The 27711-nt window shown below is 44.4% G+C and overlaps 1 protein-coding gene and 1 long non-coding RNA gene across 4 annotated transcripts in view; one reads left to right on the top strand and one right to left on the bottom strand.

The window, feature by feature from the left end:
• The window catches only part of ADAMTS3 (ADAM metallopeptidase with thrombospondin type 1 motif 3), a 275381-nt gene that overhangs the window by 63094 nt on the left and 184576 nt on the right, over positions 1-27711 (bottom strand). For all 3 annotated transcript variants that reach the window (XM_090031952.1, XM_090031953.1, XM_090031954.1), the window contains exon 5: positions 10521-10720. In XM_090031952.1, coding sequence (XP_089888078.1) covers positions 10521-10720 — 200 coding nt within the window. The remainder of the gene's footprint in view (positions 1-10520; positions 10721-27711) is intronic.
• LOC149870991 (uncharacterized) lies at positions 1384-27711 on the top strand. Its single transcript, XR_016440166.1, has 3 exons — positions 1384-1520; positions 3734-3806; positions 27304-27711. It is a non-coding gene; the product is annotated as an uncharacterized LOC149870991 (long non-coding RNA).

Here is a 27711-nt window from a genome sequence, read left to right as displayed (position 1 = left end):
ACACCCACACACTGAGGTATGGTTATTAATTGGCTTAGCTAAGGACAGTTGGCTATCAGTAATTAATAATTAACAGCATCATACATCTGCCTTTGCTTACCACAGAATGTTAAGAAATATTAGAGTGGTTTTGAGTCAATATTCCTCCCTACCAGATGCATTTTACATGTCAATCACTAAACTGAACACAAAAGAATAAAAATTGGCACTCCCCATTTACACCTCAACTGTTCACTGGCTCTGATCTAATGAAAAAAGTGACCCACGTCCTTCTCTGGCTGTGACAGAAGGAAAAATACCAGTATGTGATGGCCACTGGACTTGAAGTCCTGCTGCCCCAAGTGGTCAAGTATATATATAGTGGAATACTGCAAATATTTTTCAACTAACTTAGGACCTGGGAGCATCCCACAATTTAACTAAGTATATTGGCAAGAGTGACAACTGTGTACAACCAGAAAGGAGGAAGATAGGATGAGAGCTCTATGTGTCATGCTATTTTGCTTGTCAGCGGAAGCCTAACTACATGTGCAGTTAGTGTGCCTGAATAAACTCCGGCACAGTTCATGCTGGAGTCAGCTGCTCCCGGCAACAACATCTTTATGTGAGCCTGGAACTACAGCAGTTAGAGCTAGGGCAGAGCAGTCTTGGGCTGGCAGGAAGCTCAGGGGGTCTGCACCAGGTTCTGGTGGCAGGCAGTAGATGTGTTGGCTGGGGCACGAGGGCTGGAGCCCAGCCAGCCCTGGTCAACCTCTACATAAGCATTTTGGAGGAGTTAATTACTCTGCTGTAAGATAATACTCTCCCCAACAGTGCTATATCATGGCAGAATTAATTAATCTACTGTGCCCCAATATTGGTGCTGATCTAGACAGTGATGCTTAAATTATACAGGTAATTAGTCAGCTCTGCAGTGAAATACATGTGTATATGCACCTAGTCTTCCTGCATGTCCAGAGTACAGCACAGCATTTATAGTCCTGATTCATAAAGTTTAAAGCCAAAGCAGAAAAATTTTCTGAAATGTTCCTTAGAATTTATCAAAAGTTTCATTGGAAAATAATATTTCAAGGGATTTTAGCTACAAATCACGACGTCTTTCTTTTTTCCTTACTGTACTGTATATAACTGACCAACTGGATGAGTTTACCAGAGTGATACTAAATCTATGGCCTCAGGGCCAGATCCAGCCCCCCAGGTGACTGGACCTGATCCATGGTATGGGGGACGGAGTGCATTACCTTCCCTACCCTGTACGGTACCTCTGATCCCCTCTGTAGCCCAGAAGCAAGATCTCTTCCTCTCTCACTCCACCTCTCTCCTGCTGGAGGGAAGTGGTAGCCCACAGTGCAGCTGCACCACTCAGCCCTCTACTCTAAAATGCTTAGCTCCACAGGTTTACCAGTACTTGACTGACATGACCATCCAAGGGGTAACTCCTGTCTGGAGTCTCTCTGGCCTCTTTGTTTAACTCTGGATCTGAAGGTTGCTACACTGCAGACCTCAACAGGGATAAAACAGTGAGTGCTAACCCTTTGGAAACTTTTGACCAACATTTGTTTATAGCCTTTGTACCCTCATATACTATCTTATTTAAATATTTTATTTTGTTTGTATTTTATTTTGTCTTTTATTGTAAGTTGTCCTTGGTGACGCATAAATCTAATGAATAAAAATATAAAAACTATACCTATATCCTTGTATTTATTGTTTGTTTTCTATCCCAGAGTCCATTCCAACTGTAATTTCATGTTTTACTAACAAGTTGGTTAAATGTCTGGTAACACTACTATACAGCTATTAAAATCTTGATTCCAACAACTGTATTACTTAAAAACCTTTACTGTAATATACACAGAATGCCATTCTCTTTTGATATGCACATAATGCCTTAAGGGGAAGATCAGTATTTTAGTTTGGATATATTCTGTATTAAAGTGTACTACCAGCAGATGGAACTACTTCCATGGCATTTAAAAATGTTTGAGGATATTAACTTTTACAGAAAGTTGAATGGTTAGCTTTAAAGCAAACGTAAGGAAGTATTCTGAAGGCATTCCAAATTAAGGTGTATTATAGAAAAACAAGAGAACAGATCATTTTCAGATGTTCATCTCCTCCAAACATGCAATGTTGTAACTAAGGGTGCAAGTAAATGACATGAAAATATTCCTCACAAAACATCCTACTGAAAAATTCTCTTTGCACTATCATCTGACTGGTAGCTAGAATTAACAAACAGAAAAAGGTGGCAAAATCTAACAATGAAACTTTATAATATGCCTTATTTCAAGATGTAGTAATGTAACCAGAATGGAAATTTAAGTGCTCATTAGCTGAGGTTTTTTTTTTGAGTTCTAGCTTAGGTTACATAATGGAAAAAAAATGGACCTATGAATGTAGTTGTGGATTCTGCTAAAGTAAGACAACAGTGTTTTTCACAGGATTACTGTACTAGCTTTTCCTCCCAGGAATTCTGAATTCCAAGTCCTTAAATTTGGCAATCTCATCCTAGATCTTACTGCATTTCTGTCTGCAATGCAAAACATTCATGTGCTTCAGCACAACAGGGAAAGTCATGGGGGGTGGGCGGATGGAGCCTGGGACTAGCATTTCAGGAATCCTGCAAATCTAAATAATCAAGGTGCGTTGACAAAGTGGTGAGAAGAACCTGAATGAGTACCAGCCTGCACTGAGTCTCATTTCACCTATTCACAACTACAGATCTTTTCACAAGCAGCATATGCATACAGAACTCCATAGGAAGGAGTGGTTCTGGACAGAATATTCTCCTTTAATCCAGAGCAGCTGTGCAAGGGATTGAATTAATGGCTTTATGAGAGGGAGGTGGAACTAGACATGGAATTTATTGACTGAAATGCTAGGAAGTAGCCAGCTAGGTGGTATAAGTAATCTGGAAGACATTTCTTACCAAGAAAGGAAAATACCAAGTTCCCAGTATGTATCCAACACTGAAGGAACATCAACCTGACCTATAACACAAAGTTTTATCAACATAAATTGTCTCTCCTTGCCCTGGTTGTTTTTATGTGCCTGCAAAGAAATATGATGTGATCAGGCAAAACAAAAAAACCCACCTGAAAACAGTCTTCCTGTTGCCAAAAAGGCAAAACCGCCTCCCTAAACATACAGCTGCAAGCAAAATGCCAGTGTGGCCACATTCCACTGACATAGCAATATTGACAGCCCAAAGCCTGTACTCCTGCCCACAATGCATTGTATCTTCTGCTGATACAACCCCTCACTGTGTGGACACAGGGTTACAGAAAAAGCAGTCAAGCATGACTCTGCCCAGCAATAGAGTCATGTCAACAGCACTATACAAGTTTTGGCAGTAAAACTTTTGAGTGTATAGCCTTAGTCCATCATTCCAATTGTAGCTAAGTTACATGGGACATACATTCTACAGAATGACAATAAAGGGATCCAGGATCTCCCTAAATACTGTTCAGTACTACAACTTTATAGCACTGATTATCCAAACCAGGAAAGTTACAAGTATACAAGATTCTTTAAGTTTAAACACGTAACTGGTAAAAATTAAATATACTAAGAAGACTACACTTTAAAATCAGTTTACTGTGGAAAACTATCCAGCATGGTGCCACTAGAACAGATGGGTTTAAATCATAATTTTAAATAACTTCTTCATTATATAACTAGTAGAAAGAATAAAAAGCATATTCAATTTTTGTTTATCTCTTCTCTGCAGGGAAACTACGAGCCATGGTAAAAACTGATAGCGAAAAAAGAATTTATCAGTCAGGACAAAATAACGGAGAGAAGTAAGTGGGATTTGTCAAAGTAGCCAGCAGTTATCTTTTGCTATTATCTTTTGCACCAGAAGCCCAGGAGTGCTGGGGGAAGCTTGGGCTTGGTGGGTTTCCAGCATCCTGTGCACCATCCCTGCTGCCTTCCCGCTGCCTGGGACCATCCAGGAAGGGCTGGCTTGCATCTGGGGCAGTGAGAGAAGGTGTCAGTAGGGCAGCTGGGTGTGCTGGTGGCTGGAGAAGGTGGTGGTCAGTCGCAAGGCAGACAAACTAGATAGCAAGATTGAAGTTTTGGACTTCAAAAATGCAAATTTCAACAAGCTCAGCTCACTAGTAGGGGAAGTGCTGCAGGACCAGGGACCAAAGGTAAAAGGAGTACATGAAGAAGGGTCATTCCTTAAGGACATGATCCTTGAAGCGCAAAGGAAGTCCATTCTCATGTGAAGGAAATGTAGCAAAAGGGCTGGGAAGCCCTCTTGGCTAAACAGGGAAATCACAGTCCTCTTAAGAAAGAAGAAAGAGCTGTACAGACAATGGAACCTTGTGGCATGCCCCAAGGACTATACAACAATGGACCGCATTATAGGCAACAGCTTAGAAGGGCTAAGGCAGCAACTGAACTAAAATTAGCAATGGGGACCAAGGACAACAAGAAGTCCTTCTTTAGGTATGTAGGGAACAGAGGAAAACAAATGAGAGTGTGGGGTCACTGCTCAACAACTCAGGACAGGTGGTTACCAGCACTCATGAGAAAACTGAACTCTTGAATGACTACTTTGCTTCTGTCTTGCATAGGGCCAAACGGAAATAACATCCAGACAGGGTACAGAAGGAGCAGGGTAGAATGATCACCTTCCTACTATTGCCATAGAACTGGTTTGTGACCAATTAAAAAAATTGACATTTATAAATCAGCAGGCCCAGGTTTTTTTGCATTGGTTTTAGTAGTATTTCAGCAGGGAAATTGGAGCCTGGGTTCTTGCCTCCAAGTCCTGTGCCCAAAATCCTGACCAACTTTTTTTTGTATACACATCTGTTCCCACAATTCTTACAGTCTATTTCCTAAGCAAAGAGGTTTGTATAGGTTTGAGATGAGCATTCAAGTTTCTGGGAGTCTCTGACCAAATGAAACCTTCAGACATTTGGTACTAATGGTCACAAGCATTTGGATCCAAATCAGGGTGTGAAATGGAGGGCCTGATTCAATTTCCACGTCAGATGTTGTACAGGGTAAGATACATTAAATTACTGAAGTTGTATCTGCTTGTGCTAGCAGTACATCTGGGTGCGACGACACCACCTTTGTAATGAAAAAGGAGAGAGAGTCAGCATGAGCACTTTTTAGTTCTAAAAACAACTTTTGGTACCATTGGCTGCGTTCACACATGGTGTGGACATTTGGTTCCCTGGGGACAACTAGTGGCAGCGCAGCTTGCGCCACTTCTACTTGTCCCTGGGGAATGCCTGTGCCATCTACATTCTGGCATGAGGCAAGTTACCCCAGGTGGGATAGGGGAAGCTGGGGCCAGCACTGAGCTAGCCCCAGCAGCCTTACCTGGGGACCTGAGGGCCTACCAGGGCTGCAGCACCAGCAATCTGCTGCATAAAGCCTGGCCGGCAACTGCAGTGTGGCTCCAGGCATCCCAGCTCCACTTCTGAGTGGTGTGCTTGTGCACTGCCCATGCATGCACTGCTCCTCGTTTTTTCTCCACAGGGTTTTTTGACCCCTGGATAGCCAGTGGTCAAAAAAACCCTCTGTGCTGCTCCCTTGCAGTGCAGAGAACTGAACATACTGCATTCCTGTACTTGTCTGGACATGGCCAACTGAGCTGTTGATAAGCTATCATCATGGGCCTTCACTCATTCCTTCAAGAGACACTTCACAGAGTAGACTGAGGCAATGGCTCTTTTTCAAAGAGCTCCACACAAGGTATTCTAAAGCTTTCAGTTATGCTTCCTGTTAAATATGCATGGGAAATCAAGCCTATCTGAATCAAGGATGTGTACAGTTCTCTTGTATGTTGACTTAAACACTTAAGGGCACCTGTATACAAGTGTGGCGGCTGCTCCAAAGCCAGAAATATTATGGCATGTGCTGGCAGTAAATGAAGGAAAACATACAGCAATTAGATGACAAAGGGGAAGGGAAGAGACAGATGCATTTTCTTACAATGTTTCCATTTTTATTTAAATTTGGTGTTGCCAGTAGAATGCATGGGCTGTTCTATGATCATTGTGCCCGATGAATATTCTGCACTGGTTCGGACCTGCAGAGACCAAACCAGGAAAGCCAAGGCTGCAAGTGAACTCCAACTGGCTACACGTATCAAGGACAATAAAAAGTTCTTTTTTAGATATGTGGGGAACTGGAGGAAAAGCAAGGGCAACACTGGACCCCTGCTAAACCAGATGGGACACCTGACAACTGACGCCCATGAAAAAGCCAACTTGCTAAATGAGTACTTTATGTCAGTCTTTCACCAGTCCCAAGGGATGCCCCTGCCCATTATGGGACAGGAGGGCCTGGGTGAGTGAGATTCCTTACCCTCTATTAATGCTGACCTTGTGAAGGAACACCTTGAGAGGCTGGACACCTTCAAGTCAGTCGGCCCTGACAGGTTACATCCCAGGGTACTCAAGGAGCTGGCAAGCATCATAGCTCAGCCTCTGGCATGGATCTTTGAGAACTCCTGGCGCTCTGGTGAAATGCCTGATGATTGGAAGAAGGCCAATGTGGTGCCTATCTTCAAGAAGGGGAGGAAAGTGGATACAACAAACTACAGGCCCATCAACCTCACCTCGATACTGGGGAAAGTCCGAGAAAAGATTATCAAAGAGACTATTCTCAACAGACTGGTGATGGCAAAATCCTGAGGGGTAGCCAGCACAGGTTTGTTGCAGGTAAGTGTTGCTTCACCAATATTATTTCCTTTTACGACCAGGTGACCTATCACCTGGACAAGGGGGAAGAGATTGATATCATATATCTTGACTTTAAAAAAAGCCTTTGATCTGGTATCCCATGATCACCTTTTGGCAAAACTGGCCAACTGCGGCCTCAGCTTTTCCATGATCCACTGGCTGGGGAATTGGCTACGTGGTTGGACCCAGAGGGTGGTGGCTGACAGAAGTCAATTGTCACGGTGCTCTGGGACCAGTGGAGTCCCTCAAGGCTCTGTCCTTGGGCCTATATTGTTCAACATCTTCATTAATGATGTGGAGACTGGCATCAGAAGCAGACTGGCCAAGTTCGCCGACAACACCAAACACTGGGGTAAAGTGTCCACACCTGAGGACAGGAAGGCTATCCAGGTTGACCTCAACAGGCTGAAGAAATGGGCAGATGAGAACCTGATGGCATTTAACACTGAAAAATGCAAGGTTCTCCACTGTGGGAGGAAAAACCCGCAGCATGCTTATAGGCTCCGCCTTGCTAAACTGGCTAGCACTTCGGATAAAAGGGATTTGGGGGTCATGATTGACCACAAAATGAACATGAGCCTTCAATGTGATGCTGCAGCTAGTATAGCGAGCAAAACACTAGCTTGCATCCATAGATGCTTTTCGAGCAAATACCAGGATGCTATTCTCTCATTGTACCTGGCTCTGGTGAGGCTGCAGCTGGAGTACCGTGTCCAGTTTTGGGCTCCACAATTCAAAAAGGACATGGAGAAGCTTGAGAAAGTCCAGAGGAGAGTAACGCGCATCAGAGGTCAGGAAAACAGACTTTATGATGAGAGGCTCTTCAGCCTGGAAAAGCGCAGGGTCAGGGGTGACCTGGTGGTCACCTATAAGCTTATCGGGGTGCTCGTCAGGATCTGGAGGAATGTCTGTTCACCAGAGCACCTCAAGGGATGACGAGATTGAACAATTATAAACTACTGCAAGACCGTTTCAGGCTGGACATAAGGAAGAAATTCTTTACTGTCCGAGCCCCCAAGGTTTGGAATAGACTGCTGCCAGAAGTAGTTCAAGCACCTACTGTGAACACCTTCAAGAGACATTTGGATGTCTATCTTGCTGGGAACCTATGACCCCTGCTGACTTACTGCCCTTTGGGCAGCTGGCTGGACTCAATCATCTTCCGAGGTCCCTTCCAGCCCTAACGTCTATGAAATCTATGAACTTCTGCATTTAGCATCAAGGCTAGAACTGTAACTAGAAGGTTTTATGCCCTTGGCAAAACCCTGCTGGAGGAGTGCAGTGGGGAGCAGGAGAGAGGGTTCAGTGTTACCTTTCCTAGGGACTGAAGGTCCTCAGCCTCTTCTGGTATGGAATGGTTTACCTGGCTCCAGTTGCTGCTGATGCAACAACAGCAGTGTAGAGTGCCTGCATCCAGCTGCTGCTGCTGCTGCTATAGCACTGCAGACTCCCCAGGGAGCTGCCATCCGATTCCCCCTCTAATGGTGCCTGGGACACTTACCTACCCACCCCCCATTTCACACTACTGATTAAGGCAGCCTCTTTGCTGAGATAGGTGCTTGCACCTCTGGAAGCCTATAGTAGTCGTCATGGGGGCAAATTTCTTTCATCCCTTGAAGAAGCAGAAGCATGGGCAAAATAGTATTAGGATTATATCTGACTGCCCAGGTATCTCTTTACTATTTACCAGCTACATTCATTCCCCTCACCCCCACCCCCCGCCTGTCTCTCACCCAGTGACTCCTCAATTTACATCTTCACTGACTGGCTTTCTTGCATGCAGCCCAGCCTCTGGCTTCTTCACTATTCATTACATCCAGGAAGACTACACACCAACTGCAGATGCTTCCTCAGCTTGATGAAGGGTATTTATACCCGAAAACATGCAAAAAAGATTTTTTCCAACTATTTGAGTTGGTCTAATAAAAGATATCAGATTTACCCAAAGAACCTTGTCTGCCTGTGGCCTTAGGTTAACACGGCTACAACCCATACCCTTGAGGACTATAACAAGGCATTGAGTACTTCTACGGAATAAATGGGCAGAACTTATAAGTACAGAGACTACATGAGATGCCACTGTGCAGTCATTACTGCACATTTATTTAGCACTTGTATTAGCAAGTAATAAATAAGTTTTCAGTAACCAGAGTTACTGTGCAGTTGTGCTAGTGAAGGTCTTTTATATGGCACTGCTGAGCACTAGCCTGCTAATACTGTGCAGTAGTGTATTAGCACTGTCTGTGCTGTGATGTGCTACTATGCAGGGTTTTTTGGCTACTGCACAGTCAGCATCTCATGTAGACACGTCCAGAGTATCAGAAATCACTGTAGCAACTGGAAAGCATGCCTGAGGCCAGATCTCTGTTTATTTAACTTACATCAGTAATCCTGGAAGGGAGTAAAGGAAGGCCACAGGCAGAAACACCTTTAAATCATTCTGGAAGGCGAGGAGGAACGTGTACATCAGGTGCATGGGAAAATGCATCAGACGTTCTGATTTATTCTCAGTGTGGATACACATGCATTTGTAGCTCTTTCATAAGAGCAGTAATTGTTATGTCCCAATTGTGTGTGAAAGTTTCGAGAACAGTTCAAATGTAGGAAAACTGCTCCAACTTTAACACTGCATCAAGCATTAAGATGGAACAGTTTTGCTAGATTTGAACCATTCTCAACTCATTCACACATAAGAATTAAAACATAACAGCCTTTGAACCTTTTGAAGGGGCTCCAAGTACATATGTCCACACCCTTAAATCTGTCTGTTCCCATATTCGTACAGGCTAGATGACAAAGTGCCAGTGGCCTGTGAGCTGGGGGTTAGGTACCCCTATTCTATGACAAGTAGGATTTTCCTTGCTGTAGAATGAGATGGTGGTCTGTTCTGGGTGCCATGTCCTTTTAAACTGACTTGCTATTAGAAATTTTGTAACATAAAGGCAAAAAAACATCAAGATGATTTGTAAATATAAATAAAATATTTTTAACTGATATGAGTAAGAAAGAGATGAATTGTTATTCATACATTATTGCAATTTTTTAAATGAGTTATTTCATAAAATGAAAGAGATCCTTAAGAAACAAGAGTCACTCCTCCATCCTAGTGTCTGTTTATATATGGGTGTCACTGTACTACTTAAGGTGCACACACAGCTAGGGCATCAGTAGCATTAAAATGACTTTCCATCAAACTGCCACTTATACAGGGCACTCATTTGGCTTGTTTACAATTTTGTTTTGTTTTGTTTTTTTAAAGATGGGTTGCTAGAGAAGATATGCAGACTGGCATCAGCAAGATGTAAAATACTTTTACAAAAGTTATGGTTAAATGCAATGAGCTTATTAAGCCCAACTGCCCAAACATATACTTCTTTTTAAAAAAGGTCAAACTAGCACACAATGGAAGATTTGAATTATGATAACATTTATTCTTACCCTTTTTACAATTTTTTAAATGCTATTTTGTCTAGGATACATTTGCAGTTGAAGTAGAGGAAACTTTTTTTTTTAGGACTTGCTTACACAAAGGCCTAGTGAAGTCAGTGGGAACTTTTCTGAGGAAAAAAAAGGATGGAAAGGTTCAGCTCACAGAATGAGCAACCACTGGAAAATAAATCAACACTTTACAATAAGCACACATGATTCTGATCAAAGAAGAGATAAAACATTGCATGCATTTTGCAGTGTCTGGCCTGTGACTGGCATTTGTAGGTGCTACCACAATAATTGTAACAAAAATATTTAAAATCTATTGAATTCATGACATTTCAGCAGAAGCACTGAGGACATGTAATAGATACTCACTATATTCATAAGAGTGAGGAGGTAGTTTTGAACATGTTCTTTGCCATGAAACCGGACCACGGAGTCATCCACTCCTAGAAGCACTTCAATGTTGTAGTCATTGTCTCCTGCATGTCTACGGCGTCTCAGTGACTCATTTAGCTGATGCTCTACATTACTGTATATGGAATCCAGGCCAGAAAGGCCCCCAAGAAGAGATTCTATATTAAAAAAGAAAGAAAGAAAATAGTGCTTAAAAATCTATCTTCACTTTGCACTAGAAGCATCCTCCTGTATACTGTATGCACATTATTCAAGTTAAAACAAACCAAGAGGAAGTTTTAAGTAGCAGAAAGGAATAGGCAAATTAGTGAAAGGTACCTGGGTTCTAAAATGTATTATATGAACCTTAGCTTCAGTAATTGACACCTGTGCTTCTTCATCATATCTTAATGGAGAAGAATTGCAGACCAAATAATTAGATTCTGTAAAACGGAACCTTTTTTTCTAAAACCTAGAAGCATGTACAGAAATCATCCTGCAATATGGTGGTATAAGGGATTTCACTGGCACTGATCTGGAAGTGTTTGCACAATTCACTTGTGGCTTCACAGTTATGAAAGCCACGGTCATCTTAAACTTATGCTGACAAAATGATCAATCAGCCCATCATATGTTTCTCCAATACAACCTGATTAGAAGACATGAGATAACACCTCTATCCTGCAATTGGAGGGAAGGAGGGAGGGAAGAAACGTTTGTCTGCCTTTTCTTCTGTTTTTATATTGTAACAACACCTGCTAGAAATTGCTCCAAAATAGGGAGTTCTTGGAAGACATGGGTCAATGGGGAGGAGCTACATGAGAACCAAAGATGAGTGACAAATATAGACTAGTACATGTTAAGGAATATCACATATGTACTATGTTGTCAATCTAGTTACTAATACAGGGCCAGATTTTTCTAAGTGCTCAGCACCCAGCAATGCTGGTTTGTGAAGGCTGCCTCTATGGCACTCTTCCCTTTTGAAAGTCTGGCCCACATAAAGTAAAACAAACCGCAAAGAGCAGGATGACAAAGCTCAAGATCTATAAAAATACTGGCCAATAGACAGTATAAAATCACCAACCACTGTTGTTAATTGTAGAGAATTCTATTTGCCAAAGTTTGACGGTTTAATTTAACTTTTGCTTTTTTAAAGATACTAACTTTGATGAAAGTCAAAAGAACACAAACTTCTATGGATTTCTGAAAGCAATCCCAGGATTGACACAAATTTTGCAGAGCTCTTGATTCACTTAAGGGGACATCTTTAAAAGTTTATCAAGCTTGCTTGTGTTTCAACTAGTGCCTGAAGCCAAAGGTGCTATTTCTCCCCTTCTTGATAGCAGAAAGAAACAGCCTAATTATATCTAGAAACTGACAAGAAAAATATGTGTTGGCCAACAAGGTGACTATTAAGCTTTAGCCACCTGGCCCTCACTGAAGTCAAGGCTTATAGATGCTTAAGTAATAAGCAACACTAAAGCAACTTCTCTCATCTCTTACAAAGCAAGTCAGGAGCCAAGTCCTCACACAGGACCAGGCAGTTCCTGCTCCCATGGCTACGGCACAAGGTCAAAGAGAGGCTCCTGTCTTTATACCCCTGCTCCCACATTCCTGCATGGCCACCCCTGTGAAGTCTACAGACCTCTAAAGCAGCAAGGGCCAGAACCTCAACAGGTATTTAGGTGCACAATTCCCATTGATCTAAGAGAGACTTACGTACTGCAGTGAAAAAATCTGGGCCACAGGGTGGATCCAGCTCACAGAGCCTTTCTACCAGGCCTGCCAGGCTACTGGCAGGGCATCAGAAGCTGAGGACAGGGTTAGATTCAATTTGGCTTGCCGTTGTCTCTCCCTGCCAAGACCTGAAGCCACTGCTGGACTCCTCCCCCAAGGTCTCTGGACCTGCTGCTTTCAAACTGCTCAGTGCTGCCGCTGCCCCCACTTAGCTCCCCTCCTTCACACAGGGCTGGAAGCTTTTAATTCCACTCCCTCCCACACACCAGGCTGACAGTTTTAACTTCAATCTGCTCCATGAAGGGCTGGGAGCCCTTAACACAGATCTCTACACTTACAGGGCTAAAAGCACACAAACCCCCTACCATAAAGTTCCCTATTATAGGCTCCAGGTGAGTTTGACACCCCTGCCTTGAAGGACTGGGCCCGGAGTGGCTACTTTTAAACGTATGTAGAAGCAAGGGCAGAGTGAGTTCCATCAGGTATTCTAAAGCCACAGCCAATTAGTCATGTTACAACTGAGTCTGACAGGTTCTATGGCTGTGACATAGACAACACTCTTTCTTGGTCTTTGGAACATAGTGGGCACAGCTACACACACAATTAGCATGGCTGAATAAGCTCTGGTGTAGTTTGCACCAGAGTTTATTGTTCCTGAGTGCAGCACTTACACATGCGCCTGGGACTGTAGGACATTGAGCTGGGGTGGAGCAGCCACGGCTGGCAGGAAGTTCAGGGGGTTGGCCTGGCAGCCCAGAGTTGCTCTGCCCCAGCTCAATGTGCTGTGGAGGGGCTGCCTGGGGCACGAGGGACCTATAGTGCGGGGCTAGCTGACAGGCAGCCCTCCATTGTGTGTCAGCCAGCCCTGGTCACCATGTACACATGCACTGAGATGCACTAAATAACTCTGCTGTGGGATAGTACTTGTGTTGGGCAGTACTATCCTACAGTGGAGTTAATTAGTTTACTGCGGCCTAAGAGTGTTACACATGGAGACGGTGTTGCTTTACTGTAGAGGATGCTGTGACTCTCTGCCCCCCACCTGATGGCAGTATCGGAGTGGGAAGCCAGCCCAGCTGGGCTGACTCCCTGCCTCCCCACCCCCAGCATGATCTAGCACTGGGGATGGGAAGTCAGCTCAGTTGGGCTGATTTCCTGTCCCCAGCGAAACATCAAACCAGCATTGAAACAGCCTTTCTGCTTTGACTAAACAGAATGGAACAGCTGTTTCTAATCAAAATGAAATTCGAAATGGAATGCTGTTCCATTGAACCATCGAAACTGAAGGCAAAACAGAACGGTGCCATTTCGCACAGCCCTACTGTCTGTTATGAGACAGTACTATTATGAGGATGGGAAGACAGTACTATTATGAGAACATTATCATTTGTATTCCCTGTCTGGAGGTTAGAGAAGAGACTATATTTCTCCTCCTCAAAGAAGGCCAAGTTGCAAAACCAACAAGCTGGACTTTCACACACATCAGGCAAGACTCCTGGGGAAACCAACAGGAGTTTTGCCTGTGTAAGGACCACAGATGTTGGGCTGACATTACTAAATATCTTTAAGAACTATGCTGCAATTCATCTTCAACTGATTCAGCTACTGGCTCATTAGCTGGGAAGTTTGTCCCTTCTAGTTATTCCAATGGTTCAGTAACACATAAATAACTCTCCCCATTCCCCACATCAAATAGTAAGGTTTCCCCCAAGTTGTTTTCAGAAGCTGTAAGCCGCCACTGTGGGTGAGAGACCAACCGTGCAAACAGCTTTACAATTCAACCGCAAGTCCTTTCACACTCAAGAATGCGAACACTGTGATAGCACACAAGTGGGAAATTCATACACAAGTTCCAGTTCTAAAAATTGCTGCTGCTGGCAAAGCTGCCAAGTGTGATGTCCAATGGAAATATACTAGTAATGTCATCATATCATTATGCCTGCTGCATGAATGGAATAGTCTGAATAATCATCTCAGAGAGAAAGAACTTTTTGCTCTGGGCAGCACCTTTGGTTTGGCTACTGCTTCCCTCCTTAAATAGGTGGTTTTGTGGTTAGGAGGAAGAGAACCCTTTTCTGTATGCATGTGCGCGTGTATGTATGTGTGTGGGTAGGAGGAATCAAAAGCAGTTATTCCCCCTAATAGGCAGCTAATTTTTGTACAGTGAATATATAGTGTACACTATATTTCCCTCATGTATCCAAAGAGAGTATTCTCAATTATGCCTCAAATGTGAGAAAAAAATATCTCCCACTTCAGGAAGATAAACAGCAATCATCGCTGGCCAAGATTTCCAGAAGTGATCAGGGGTATAGGCTGTAGGTGTGTTGGTCTCAGAACATAGGCAGACAAGGTTCTTTGGGTAAATCTGACATCTTTTATTAGACCAACTCAAATAGTTGGGGAAAAAAATCTTTTTTGCAAGCTTTTGGGTATAAATACCCTTCATCAAGCTGAGGAAGCATCTGCAGTTGGTGTGTGCTCTTCCTGGATGGAATGAATAGTAAGAAGCCAAAGGCCAGTATGCATGCAAGAAAGCCAGTGAGTGAAGATGTAAATTGAGGAGCCAGTGGGTGAAAGAGGCTGGTGGGGGGAGGGAAGGGGAATGAATGTAGCTGGTAAATACTGGAGAGGTACCTGGGGAGTTAGATGTCACACAGGTTAAAATGTGTCATAAGTCTATATTTTGTCCATGATTTTTTGTATCCAGGAAGTTGATAAACTGAAGTTCATAGGCCCATCTGTGAAAAGTGTTTTTTAAATTCCCTTGGAAGATTAGAAATGAGGGATTGGAGAAAGAGTAGTTTTCTTGTGAGAAATGTGCCTCTACTGGTAATTGGGTATTCTTGTCTGTGATAGATTTCCAGCGTGTGTTCATTCTGCTACACAGTTGTTTTTTGGTCTCTCCTATGAATTTTCCATCAGGACATTTCGTGCACTGGATGAGATATATTACATTTCTGGAGGTTGAAGTGTAAGATCCAGGAATACTGATGGTTCTGTTGTAGGGTGTAGTAATTGTAGGGGTGGTGGAGATGTGTTGGCAGGTTTTACATCTCTTGTCATGGCATGGTCTGGATCCATTTGGTGTGTTGCGGGCCGTAGGAAGTTTGCTTCTGGCGATGAGGTTAGTGAGGTTTGGCGCTTGTTTGAAGGCTAGGATGGGTGGTTCTGGGAGGAACTCTTTTAAGAATTGCATCTTCTTCTAACATAGGTTGCAACTGTTTGAGAATTTTCTGTATAGGTTTGAGAGAGGGGTGATATACCATAACCAGAGGTGTGCAATTTGTGGGATTTTCCTTGTGTACTGCAGTAATTGTTGACATGGTATCTGGGTGGCTCTTTTGAATGTGCGATCTATCTGCCTGGAGGAGTGTCCTTGTTGAGTGAAAGCCTTTTTAAGACTTGTGAGGTAGTAATACCAGGTGTTCTCCTCAGTACAAATTTGGTAATATCCGAGGACTTGGCCGTATATCACAACTTTCTTGGTGTGTTTAGGGTGATTGCTGGTTTTGTGCAGATATGTATGTTGGTCTGTGGGGGTTTTTTGTATAACGTGGTCTGTATTTTACCATTCTGGATACTGATCATTGCGTCTAAAAAGGAGATGTTGGTGCTGGAGTATTCAAGAGATAGTAGGATGGAGGGGTGATGACTGTTGAATTTCTGATGGAACTAAATCAGAGATTGCAGGTTTTGAAGCCAAATGATGATGTCATCAATATGTCTTAAGTATAGCAAGGAATTGAAAGTACAGTCCTTGAGGAATTCATAGATTTCATAGGCATTAGGGATGGAAGGAACCTTGGAAGATCGAGTCCAGCCCACCACCCAAAGGGCAGTAAGTCAGCTGGGGTCATAGGATCCCAGCAAGATAAGCATCCAATTTACTCTTGAAGGTGTTCAATGTAGGTGCTTGAACTACCTTGGATGGCAGGCTGTTCCAGACCTTGGGTGCTCAGACAGTAAAGAAATTCTTCCTTATGTCCAGCCTGAAATGGTCTTGTAGTAGTTTATGACTCTTTGACCTCATCATCACTTGGGGCACTCTGGTGAACAAATGTTCCCCCAGATACTGGTGGCCACCCCTGATAAACTTATAGGTGGCCATCAGATCACCCCTGAGCCTGTGCTTTTCCAGACTAAAGAGCCCCATGGCTCTCAGCCTGTTGTCGTAAGGTCTGTTTTCCTGACCTCTGATCATGCGCATGGCTCTCCTCTGGACTCTCTCTTCTCCACATCCTTTTTGAATTGTGGAACCCAAAACTGGATGCAGTACTCCAGCTGTGGCCTCACCAAGGCCGAGGACAAGGGGAGAATGACGTCCCGGGATTTGCTTGAGAAGCATCTATGGATGCCAGCCAGCATTTTGATTGCTTTACTAGCAGCAGCATCGCATTGCAGGCTCACGTTCATCTTGTGGTCAATGATGTTCCCCAAGTCTCTTTCTTTCGTAGTGCTCACCAGTGTAGCACTGCTGAGCCTATAAGGATGCTGCAGGTTTTTCTTCCCAAGGTGGAGAACCTTGCATTTTTTGGTGTTAAACACCATCAGGTTCTCGTCCGACCATTTGCTGAGCCTGTCCAGGTCAGCCTGGATCACCCACCTGTCTTCAGGTATGGATGCTTTGCCCCAAAGTTTGGTGTCTTCAGAGAACTTGGCCAGTCCGCTTCTGACTCCAATGTTCACATCATTAACGAAGATGTTGAACAATATGGGTCCAAGGACAGAGCCTTGGGGGACCCCACTGGTCACAGGACACCATGATGAGTGACTTCCATCAATTACTACCCTCTGGGTCCGACCACAGAGCCAATTTTCCAGCCAGCGGATCATGGTAGAGCCAAGGCCACAATTAGCCAGTTTCACCAAGAGGTGATCATGGGATAACAGATCGAAGGCTTTTTTGAAGTCAAGATATATGACATCAATCTCTTCTGCCTTGTCCGGGTGATAGGTCACCTGGTCATAGAAGAAAATGAGATTGGTCAAGCAAGAATTCTTCTTCCAGATGGCTCATAAAAAGTTTGGCATACTATGGGGCCATTTTGGTGCCCGTAGCTGTGCCCATAGTCTAGAGGAAGTGTTAGTTATTAAAAGTGAAGTGATTTTAGATGTTTGGCATAAGATAAGTGACCAGTGATTTTAGATGTTTTCATCTAAAATCAGATTAGAAGTTTAGTTATTTCAGAAGTGACCAGTAATTTTAGATGTTTGGTTTGAGATATGTTAATGGCCCTGATCTTCTAAAATGCAACAGTGCCTAACTGCTATTTACAGAAGCAGTTATACGTTATGTTTTACCTAATGAATATTTTTTCAGATGCCCCATCTCCTTCCTGGCCCACACTGGCGCAGTGGGATTCAGGATTTCTAAGCAAGGGTCTGACATGGCTGAATAGACAGGAAAACACTGGTCAATACCAGTGTGAATTTGTCTATTCATCAACTAGCAATGACACAATGGGCATGTGTACACATGATGCTACGTCACTGTAGCAACACGCTACAGTGATGTAGAGTCTGTGGGCAAGAACCATGACGCTGCAGCTACGTTGCCATAGTGACGCACTACCTCATTAAAGCACATCGCTATGGTGACATAGTACCTAAAAATAACTGTGTTCAGCACACACAGCACAGGAGAAAGTACTAAATGACAGTGCAGTCACAACACTGTCATAGCGACATGTATAGACATGCCCAATAAACACTGTTCTTTCTAATATACATACTTAGTCTTTTAGAGCAGTGGTTCTCAGCTTTTTTTTGTACCAGGGCCCAGTGCCCCACACTCCCAACCTCCCACCTCCTGCCCCTAGGCCCCAGACCCCCAGGAACACTGCCAGCCTGCAAGGGAAAATCTGCAGTTTCCTATGTTATTCTCCTTTAAAATAGAATCAATTTTTTAAGTTTGTTGATCCATTTTTTTAAAGTTTGTTTGCAACCCTCCCTTTCACATGTTCTTGTGACACACTTTCAGGTCATGACCCACAGGTTGAGAAACACTGTTTTAGAAGATTTCTAACTACAGAGCTTTTAATGCAAGCTCTGCAATGGACATGCACTCTAAAGAATCTATGACACACAAATGGTTTATTTCCTCAATGTTTCCAATGACCCAGCATTAACTGGGGGTGTAGACAGAAGTGCAGATCTCTGCTGCTAACCAAGAATGCTTTGCAGGAACTGTTCTGAGTTACAAAGATCCCCTGGACCAAACAGAACATCACTGTTGGTTCCAAGAAGGGTATCTACTTGCTGGCTGCCACATTGCACCTGGCTTACCCTAACAGTAGCCCTTGTTCCATGCTAGGTTGCAAAGTTTTCAGAATGGGAGAGGGGAAAGGTAGCACAGGGAGCTTATTCTAGGCGTTCCCCAGCAAAAACTGGAGCATGGGGTGGGTGAACTGGAGCCTCCGCACCTCGGGGCGGGGTGCACTCCAATACATCTGCCTCACCCTCCAGTGGGGGCTGAAACCGCCCCCCCCCAGACTGAATTCTCTCTGTTCTCTTTCCCCCCTCCCATTCTGAAAACAGCTTGAGACCAGGAGACAGTGCAGACACAAGTTGTAAATGCTCTGTTTTGAAATGTCTTCATCTAACCCCTCATGCAATGCAGAGTCAGATTTTCATCCAAATGGCCATTTTTTAAGCTGCCTGCAACTGTGCACTTGTGTTTGGTCATGGCTATAAACTGCTTTCTGTGACCATATTGGGTAAAAATTGTCACTTCTGTCTGCGCCCTAAGTGATCCTGCAGTCAGAAAACAGGTAACTCAAGGCTGCATGTATCAAGGACAAATCTGGGTTCACAAAGGTTGCATGCTACATTCATCATCAGTCTTATCAGCAGTCTGCTGGGGCAAATCTCATGTATACAGAGACGTAGCTAGCTGTGTTAGTCTGAAGTCAGACAGAAGGTAGGATAGACATGCATCTTTACAGACTAACTCATACATACATATAACCCACCCAACTTTTACAGTGACAGAGCTATCATTTTTCCCAAATGCCTTTGGAAATTCTGCTTTCCCAAGAGGCCAGAAGCTGCTGGACACCAGTTAAGATCAATCAGATCACTATTTTGGGGAGGATCAGACCCTTTTGCACTGTACATTAAGGCAAAAACCCTCCCAGGAAGCAGGATAAATTGGCAATTACCCTGTGCTGGGCTCCATATTGACACAGTTAGATTGCTAAAAGTACCTGAGTTGGCTAGTTTAAAACTAAATCTATCTAGACATGCCTGTAGCCTTAATGAGAATCTGGCCAAGATTTTCTGGGAGTATCCCGTTACTTCAAAGCACGATTTATTTTATACTAGCTTTAAAACAACAGGGTTTAAATGTAACGCTTGTTAAAGACCTTCTTCCCCATGGACTTTTAAAGCACCCTTTTAATCTCTGCGGGTACCAACAACCCTAAAGTTCAGTCAAGGAGCACCAATGAGACAAATGCTGGGGTTTCATTGTCACTGCATGATACAGACAGAACAAAAAACATATTAACTACACACATTTCCCAGTTCCACTTTCTGGTATCCTAACAAATTCACAGTTATAAACTGAAACCTCAAAAGATGCATAGTTTATTACTCGGGTCAGATTCTGCTCTGAGCTACATCTTTGTTAAGGCCACACTGTTTCTCTATCTGGAATTAGCTCTTCCTTGTTTGGATTCATCTAGCAAGTACAGACATGTTTCCCAAAACAGCTGCTGATCATAAACAAAACGGGGCAGACTCAAAGTGTTGTTTGCTCAGGGCTGAGTTTAAGATACTCTTCCTTACTTCATTTAAATAAAGATAGGACTGTCAAGGAAAACTAGCCCCACCCTTGTTGCAGGGCATTGAAATGCCCTGCTCCTAGAAATGACAACAGGTGCTGGTTGCTGGGGCAACTCCAGTTGGTCAGCTGACCAGAAGGGGGCAGGGCCTGGCCTATATAAACAGCCCAGACTGAGGCTAAGCAGGCAGTTCTCTTCTGGCAGCTGAGGAAGTAAGAGCTCTGTTAAAGTGGGCAGAGTAGAGAAGCCTGATGGCCTGAGCAGTTTCTGTGGAAGAAGACCAGGTGGAGGAAGCCCTGGTAAGGATTTGGAAGGATAAAAAGCCTGATGGTTTAGAGTTTACGTTTAGCCAGGTGGCTTAGTTCTTGAGCTGTAGCCGATTGGCTTATGATATTGCTTTGTTGTTACACCAGAGGACCAGGTGGGGCTGTAGGGGTTGGAGGAGGCCTCATGGGAGCTCCACGGTAGCGTGGGGGTTTCTGGCGCTGGAGAGGGCGCCGTGTTTTGGGGGTGTATTGACCCTGACCCCAGTAGGGCAGTGTCGTGTGGGAAAAGCCCCAGTGTGGGTGCAGGTGAGAAGCCCCAGTGGGGTGCAAGACCCGCGAAGGCGGGTCTGGGGGCCAGGCATGGCTACGGCCACCTGAGCCTCAGTGGGGATTGTAGACCCAAGGAGGGGGTGCACTGACCCCAGCCCTGAGAAGGGGCACAGTGCATTGGGGGCCAGGCATGGCTACAGCCACCTGAGCCCCAGGGAGGGCGTACACAGGAATAGGAGCCCCAGGGAGCGGGTCTGGGGGCCAGGCACAGCTACCGCCACCTGAGCCTCAATTGTGGGAGTCGTGAGGCAAGGCCCCAGTGCGGGCTATGAGGGCACAGAGCAAGGCCCCAGTGCGGGCGTGAGCACAGGGAAAAGGCCCCAGTGTGGGCAGCAGCTGCGAGGAGTCCCCAGGGAGGGGGCACGAGCGAGGAGGGCCCGGTATGGGCTCGGCCTAGAAAGGCCTGGGAGTGTCCGCAGGGAGCGCAGGCGACTGTAAGGAAAGAGAGGCCAGAGAGCATCCGTGAAGGCACGGGCAACAGTAAACAACTAAATAACATCCGGGACATCTGAGAGGCTTGGGGAGTGGTATTAGGGGTGGTAGGAGCCATGTGTAGCCCTTGAGGTGGGAGTGCACAGAGTCACTGTAGACAGGGCACAGACTGGAGTACGTCAGGGGTACCATGTCAAGGAGGATAAAAGGCAGCCTCCCTTAATACTTTTATCATCAAAGATGTGGCGGGCGAGAACGAGGGTGCATGGACACCGACTTGACACGGAAGGAGGCGCTAGGGGAGTTCACGGCTGCTCCTGGGTCCCTGCCCTGTCACACCCCTCAAATTTAGGAAACTATCATACATTTTATAACAAAGCAAAACATGGGTATGTGTGTGCATGTGTAAGGGCCATTCTATCACTTGTAGCAAATCGGAGGATGGAATTAGGAGGAGAAACCCTTTTCACTCCTGGAAGAAGGACAGCAAAAATCCTATTCTCTTCTAAGGCAGTTGATGTTTCTTCACTAGAAAGCAGAAGTAGAGACTACACAGGTTAAGGATGTGAAGGCAGACATAGGTAGAGTATGTGTTTAACCAGCATCTCTTGTTGCCGCCATGTTGCTGAGTGCATTCTGCCCCACACTTGAGAGCCCAGATCCATGCTGATAGAAAAGGGAGGGCAGGAAGTTTTCGGTGGCGATCTAGATCCCCAGAGAAATACTGCAGGTATCTATATGTTCAGGGGTCATGGTTTTCTGAACACACAAGTCAAATAAACTCTACTGTCTCTCTCAAAAGTTATGATGGAAATGCTGCCAGTTACAGCCCAAGTCATCACATTTTACTACATAAATGTATCCCTCCTGAGAGCTTTCTGTTGTCTGGCTTTAGAATCACATGGCTAGAAGAACCTCAGAGGTAATGTGGTCCAACTCCCTGCTCAGAGCAGAAACATTTCTTGTCCAAACCATCTCAAACAAGGGTGTGTCTGACCTGCTCTTAAAATCTCCTAATGTTTAGGATTCCACAACCTCTCCAGGTTATCCATTCCAGTGCTTAACAGCTCTCTCAGGTTGACAGTACTTCCTAATATCCAAATGACATCTCCTTTGTTGCAATTTAAGCTTATGACTTACTGTCCTGTCCCCTGTGGACAAGGAATATATCCGATAGCCATATGAACATATATTGAGATTCCCTGGTTGTCTTTTCCCCAGACTAAATAAGCTCAGTTCTTCCAATCCTTTTCCTTATCCATTGCTTTCTAGACTTCTAATCTCATTGGCTGCCATGCTTTCCCATTAAATAATGTCTTTCTTGAAATGCATTGCCCAATACTAGACACAATACTTCACACAAGGCATCTCCATAGCTGCATAGCAAGGAAGAATCGCATCCTATGACTTACAGGTGACATTTCTGTCAATATATACCCAGTATGCTGTTGTCTTTCTTCTGCAACAAGAGCATGCTATTGACTCATGTTCAGCTTGTAGTTCACAATATAAACCACAGGTCATTTTCTTCAGTAGTGCAGCATAACCATTCATTCTCCCGTCTGTATTTGTGCATGTAATTCTTACACAGAGTACCTTGCACTTGTCCTTATTGAATTTTATGTTTTATTTCAGACCATTTCTCTAATTTAGCAAGATTATTTTGGAACCTAATGCTGTCATCCAAAGCGTTTGCTGTTTCACTTGTGGAGTGCTACTTTCCAGTTTATCAAATGTTCTCTCTCTTCTATCCTCCAAGCCTTTAATGAAAATACTGAACAGCACCTGACCCAGAACAGATCACTGGGGAATACCATTTTATAGCTCCTCCCAATTAGATATCAAACCACTGACGACAACTCTTTGAGCACAATGATCCAAACAAGTATGCAGATACCTTGCAGTAGTTTAACTAAGGCTGTATCTAGGTGAAAATTATGGGAGACAGCATCATGGCAGACAGGCTGAAAGTTACTGAAGTCAAGGTATATTACATTCACTGCTCTGCACTCCATCTGCAAAACTCAACTATTCTATGTCATTTGGAATACCGGAGTAGAAAATTCTAGTTTTCTATTACTAAACTGATGGGCCTGGTTTATGGCCTGATGCATCACGTCAGTTTAACCTCAGGGACACAGTAACCAATCAAATTTGTATTCTTAAAAATAATCCCCAACTTGTCCTACATTATTAATATAATTTTGGATTAGCAAAGTTGAAAGCTTTAAAAAAAATCAAACTTTAATATATTACAATGTGTCCAACTTAATCCTGCAGCCCTTCCACACATAGAGTGGTTCCATAGAATCACAGAAAAGTCAGGTTGGAAGGGACCTTGGGAGGTCAACTAGTCCAGCCCCCTGCTCAAAGCAGGATCATCTCTATCCCAGCCATCCTATACAATCGCCCATCTAGCCTATTCCAAACAAAACTGCATGAACAATTTTCAAAAGCAACTACCAGGAATAATGTCCAAAAAAAATTAAGAATGCTTTAACTCGTGACAAGTAAAGCAGGGGGATGACAGCACTGTCAATGTCTGGCCATGCAAGGAGATGAAGGAGTTTATTAATATAGTCTTCCAGGTTCCAAGGCAGAGGACCATGCTTCCTGCTATAGAGGAAAGCAAAAATTCCTATAGTCCATGCCAATCTGGCCTTTATAGGGGTGCACCCATAAAGATTTTTTGGGCCAATACTGATGGCCAATTATTAACAAGCCATATTGGCTAATAATGATCTGACTGCCATTATGCGGCAGTGATGGTAAGTGTGTGGGGGTGGAAAAGGGATGGGGAGAGGGAAGTGGTATCGGGGGCATGCAGATTGAGGCCCCTACAGAGAGGGAGGGAGTGGGACTGAGGTAGGGGAAGGTGCTCACCAGCTGAGGGTGGGCAGGGTATAGTATGGAGCCATGAACAGGAGAGGCAGATGGCTCCCGCTGCTGGCAAAACCCCGGGGGAGGCACAGAGGGGCATGTGCCCCCCAGACCTATGCAGGGCAAGGGTGGGCTGCTACTGTGGGCTGGGACTGGGGGAAGTGCCAGGCTCTTCTTGGTAGGGGGGTGGGGCTGGGGTGCACTCAGACTGAGCAGTGGCAGCTCTGGGAGTCAGGGTCATGATGGGGCTACCGTGAATTTTGGAGTAACTACAGCCTCCCACACTGGTCTCCACCCAGTGCCACTGCCACGCCCCCCATACATAGTCCCAATCCAGCCCCCCATGCCAAAAAGAGCCCAGCACCGACCCTGACCTCAGCCTACAGCAACCGTCTGCCCTCGCCCTGCTCGCAGATCCGGGGGGCACATGCCCCTCTGTGCCTCCCGAGATGCACCAGCAGCAGGAGCTGTCCCCTTGTCCGCAGACAAGCTTCCTGCAGCTCCATCCCGTGCCCCATCCTGCCCCGGCTGGGCAACGCCTCTTCTTGTTCCACTCCTTGTCTTACTGTAGAGGCCTCAATCTTCTCCCCACTCCCCAGACACCTCTTCTCTCCGCTGGCCCTCCGTCTCTACAGTCTCACCAGCCCAATGCTTCTCTCCAAGATGCAGGGCTGCATGCACGGACACAGCATTTTTTGGTGACATTGGCCACATCAGCCAAAAAAAGCCAACTACCGATAATGTCAATTTTGCTTTTGTCGGTGCCAATACATCCGAACCGATGTACTGATGCACCTCAAGTTGTTCAGTTAAAAATTCCCTCCTGATCCCAACTGTGTGGATCAGTCTTATCCTGAGTGGAGGAGCAAGACTCTCTAGCCAGAAACCACTGAGATTAAGTCCCAGCATTCCAAGTCAAAAACCCCAGTCCTGACAGGACTAGTTGAGAGACTGCAGGATTTAAGAGTTTGTTTTCTTAGCTGTATACACATACCACTCAGTGAACTTAAACTGGCCATTTGGCTCTCTTTTTGAGAGAGCTACCTAAACTAAGGTACTGTAACCATTGCTGGCTACCCTTCTCCTAATATCTTTTATGCCAGTTTGAAGACATTTGGAAGAAGTGTGGAACAGAGCACATCCACACTGCATTAATTTGAAATTGGCCAAAGGCTTCCTGAAGATAACAGCCAACTAGCATACTTTAGAGCAGGGAGTACATGAGAAGGCCCTATGGGGTATGAATGGGTGGGTGGGGATGGAGTGCCACCTCATATTTATTCTGCGCTGCCATGCAGGAACTGCCTGACCAACTGAATGTGACAGGTGGGGGAAGGTTGCACATGGCGGCTGCCGGTCATTCCATGTCCGGCCACATGCCACCCTCTTCCCCCGTCCCCCTGCTCCATGTCCAGCTGTGTACCACTGCACCCCCCACCCCGCTTCAGCATTGGGCTATGCACTTTCCCGCTCAGAGTACCCCTGCTGAAGTACAAGCATAAATAGCTTGAGTTCAGAGACATAGACGGCAAGTAATCACAAGCTTAGATATAAGGAAAGAAGGAGAGTGAAGTCAGTATGCTGGCAACAAAAGAAGATGAGTGCCAGAGTTCCATTGCTTAATATGGAAAAGTGAGGTTATTCTGTGCCAGCCTGCTAGAACATATGGTTGGAGTATAACTGAGTGAGGGCAGGTGAATGATATAATCTACCCTGAACTGTTAACACGAGGGTTGAACCCAGCATTGGCCTGGAACCCTGAACTGAAAAGAAATTATGAAGACACCTGTACTCCACCTACAGAATCCTTCCTGCTCTAAGTTGACTGGCTCACACACTTGCGCTAGGGACAGACATTACACATAAACCAGTTTAAGTGATTAGAAATTGGTTTAAACCTGTAACAGAACAGATGTTCAGTGCACATGAACCAGTTTAAAAATGGCCGAAACCAGTTTGAGATAAACTTAGTTAAATGTAGTAGCAGGCTTAACTGATTTGGGTCCAACCAGTTTATTCAATGTCTGTCCCATAACCCTTGCTGCTTTAAGTTAAATAAGATTCCCCCAGCATCCTGACATGCTCTTTGGGATGGGTGGGGCTCTCTGTTTCACAGCACGGCTGGTTCCTCCCTTCTTCTCCCTGGCTGCAGCTCTGCCAGAGACTGCAGGAGTCTGCCTGGCTTCTGCTCTCCCTCCCCTTCCCTCTCCCCCATCTCACTCTCAGCAGGGATTCCTCCGTCCCCTCTGCCTTACACAGACACACAAGATTAACTAGCAGACCACATGCTTGCTATGGTCCGTGCTGTGGCAGATGGGACAAAGGCAGAATCAGCAGGTAACTGGTAATGTCCCTCTGTTGTTTTCTTAATGGGGTGATAAATACTGTGTTATCAATTCACGGTGGGGCTGGTCAGGAGGCAGGGAACCCCTCCCTCCCTAAACAAAGTGTCCTATCAGAACTTAGCCATGCCCCTTCAGCTCAGCAGTATGGAAGGGAAGGGACGGTGGCTCTAGTGCCCCCGGCTTCTAGCCTGAGCCACTGCAGGAATGTGCCTGAACTTTTTCAATCCGGAGGGGATGTGTCTGGGCAGTCACAAACTGGTTCAGGTTAGGCTAATGTGCAAAGATTGAATCAATTCAGGCTCAGGCTTTTTGAATGTCTATCCCTAGTCTTATTGTTAACTGCACATTTCAGACTTGTCAGCAGTTGGACAAAGAGGCAGAGTCAAAGCATATACTCAACTACATTCTGATCCACTTTCAAATTTACAAGAATAATGCATCTGATGATCCCCTTTTAAAACTAAAATTAATTATTCTTTTTTCTGAATATATAACTACCTTTTTTTGTCTTCAGACTCTAAGGATTTGTCACAACTTCATTATTTCATAATAAAGATGCAAGGATGATGGGAAGTCAGTTTGTAATGGCCAAAATAGAAGTACATCAATTATTAGTTGGCATTTTAATATATAAAATGTCACTGTGGACTATTATATTCTGTACCAGCTGAGAAATTCCATAACAATGGTTCAAAAGAAAGATCTGGGCCAATCCATGATGTCACTTCTAAAGCTACATTAAGTAACTGTGGCATTTTTCAACTTGTAATCATTGGATGAATATGAGTTTCCATGATTGTGTTCTTCCCAAATTACGGTTTTCCTGATCCTCTGAATTTCTTCAGCTTTCAAGTATACCATTGCGGGTGCTACCTAGCATTTCCATTAAAAGTTATCCTCTACTTTTTTTGCAGCCTTAATGCTAAAATGTTTCATGCTGGCTTAGGATTTATCAAAGTAAATTGTTACCTTTTTTCTTTAGGTACTAGTTGGAGTATCTGAGTCTATTCTTTGGGAACAGCACGACAAAACTTACTGAACACAGGAAAATGAGCTGAAAGCTGGTTCTACCCTCCAACACAAGACAGTGGAGAAATGGGTCACTCACTTATTTGTCAAGGCCAATGGCTATGTTATATCATGTGAATAATGTACACAAATTCTAGCAAATAACAATATCAGGCAAGGCAGATTTGTACCTTACAGACTAACTAAAGTATTATATATATAAAAATTAAACTAAAGATTCATATATATACACACACACACACACATCATTGATATATCATCTCATAAGCTTTCTTGAGCTCACCTCATCAGATGCTGTGAAAGGATGTACAGAAAACAGAGAGAAATCAGAATACAAAAAGACAAGGGAGGAGGAGGAGGG

This window comes from Crocodylus siamensis, chromosome 2 (genome assembly GCF_052110815.1).
Source record: "Crocodylus siamensis isolate JL-2025a chromosome 2, ASM5211081v1, whole genome shotgun sequence".
Classification (NCBI taxonomy): Eukaryota; Metazoa; Chordata; order Crocodylia; family Crocodylidae; genus Crocodylus; species Crocodylus siamensis.
The sequence above is the reverse complement of the archived record's forward strand: the minus strand, read 5'-3'. Positions and strand labels throughout refer to the sequence as shown.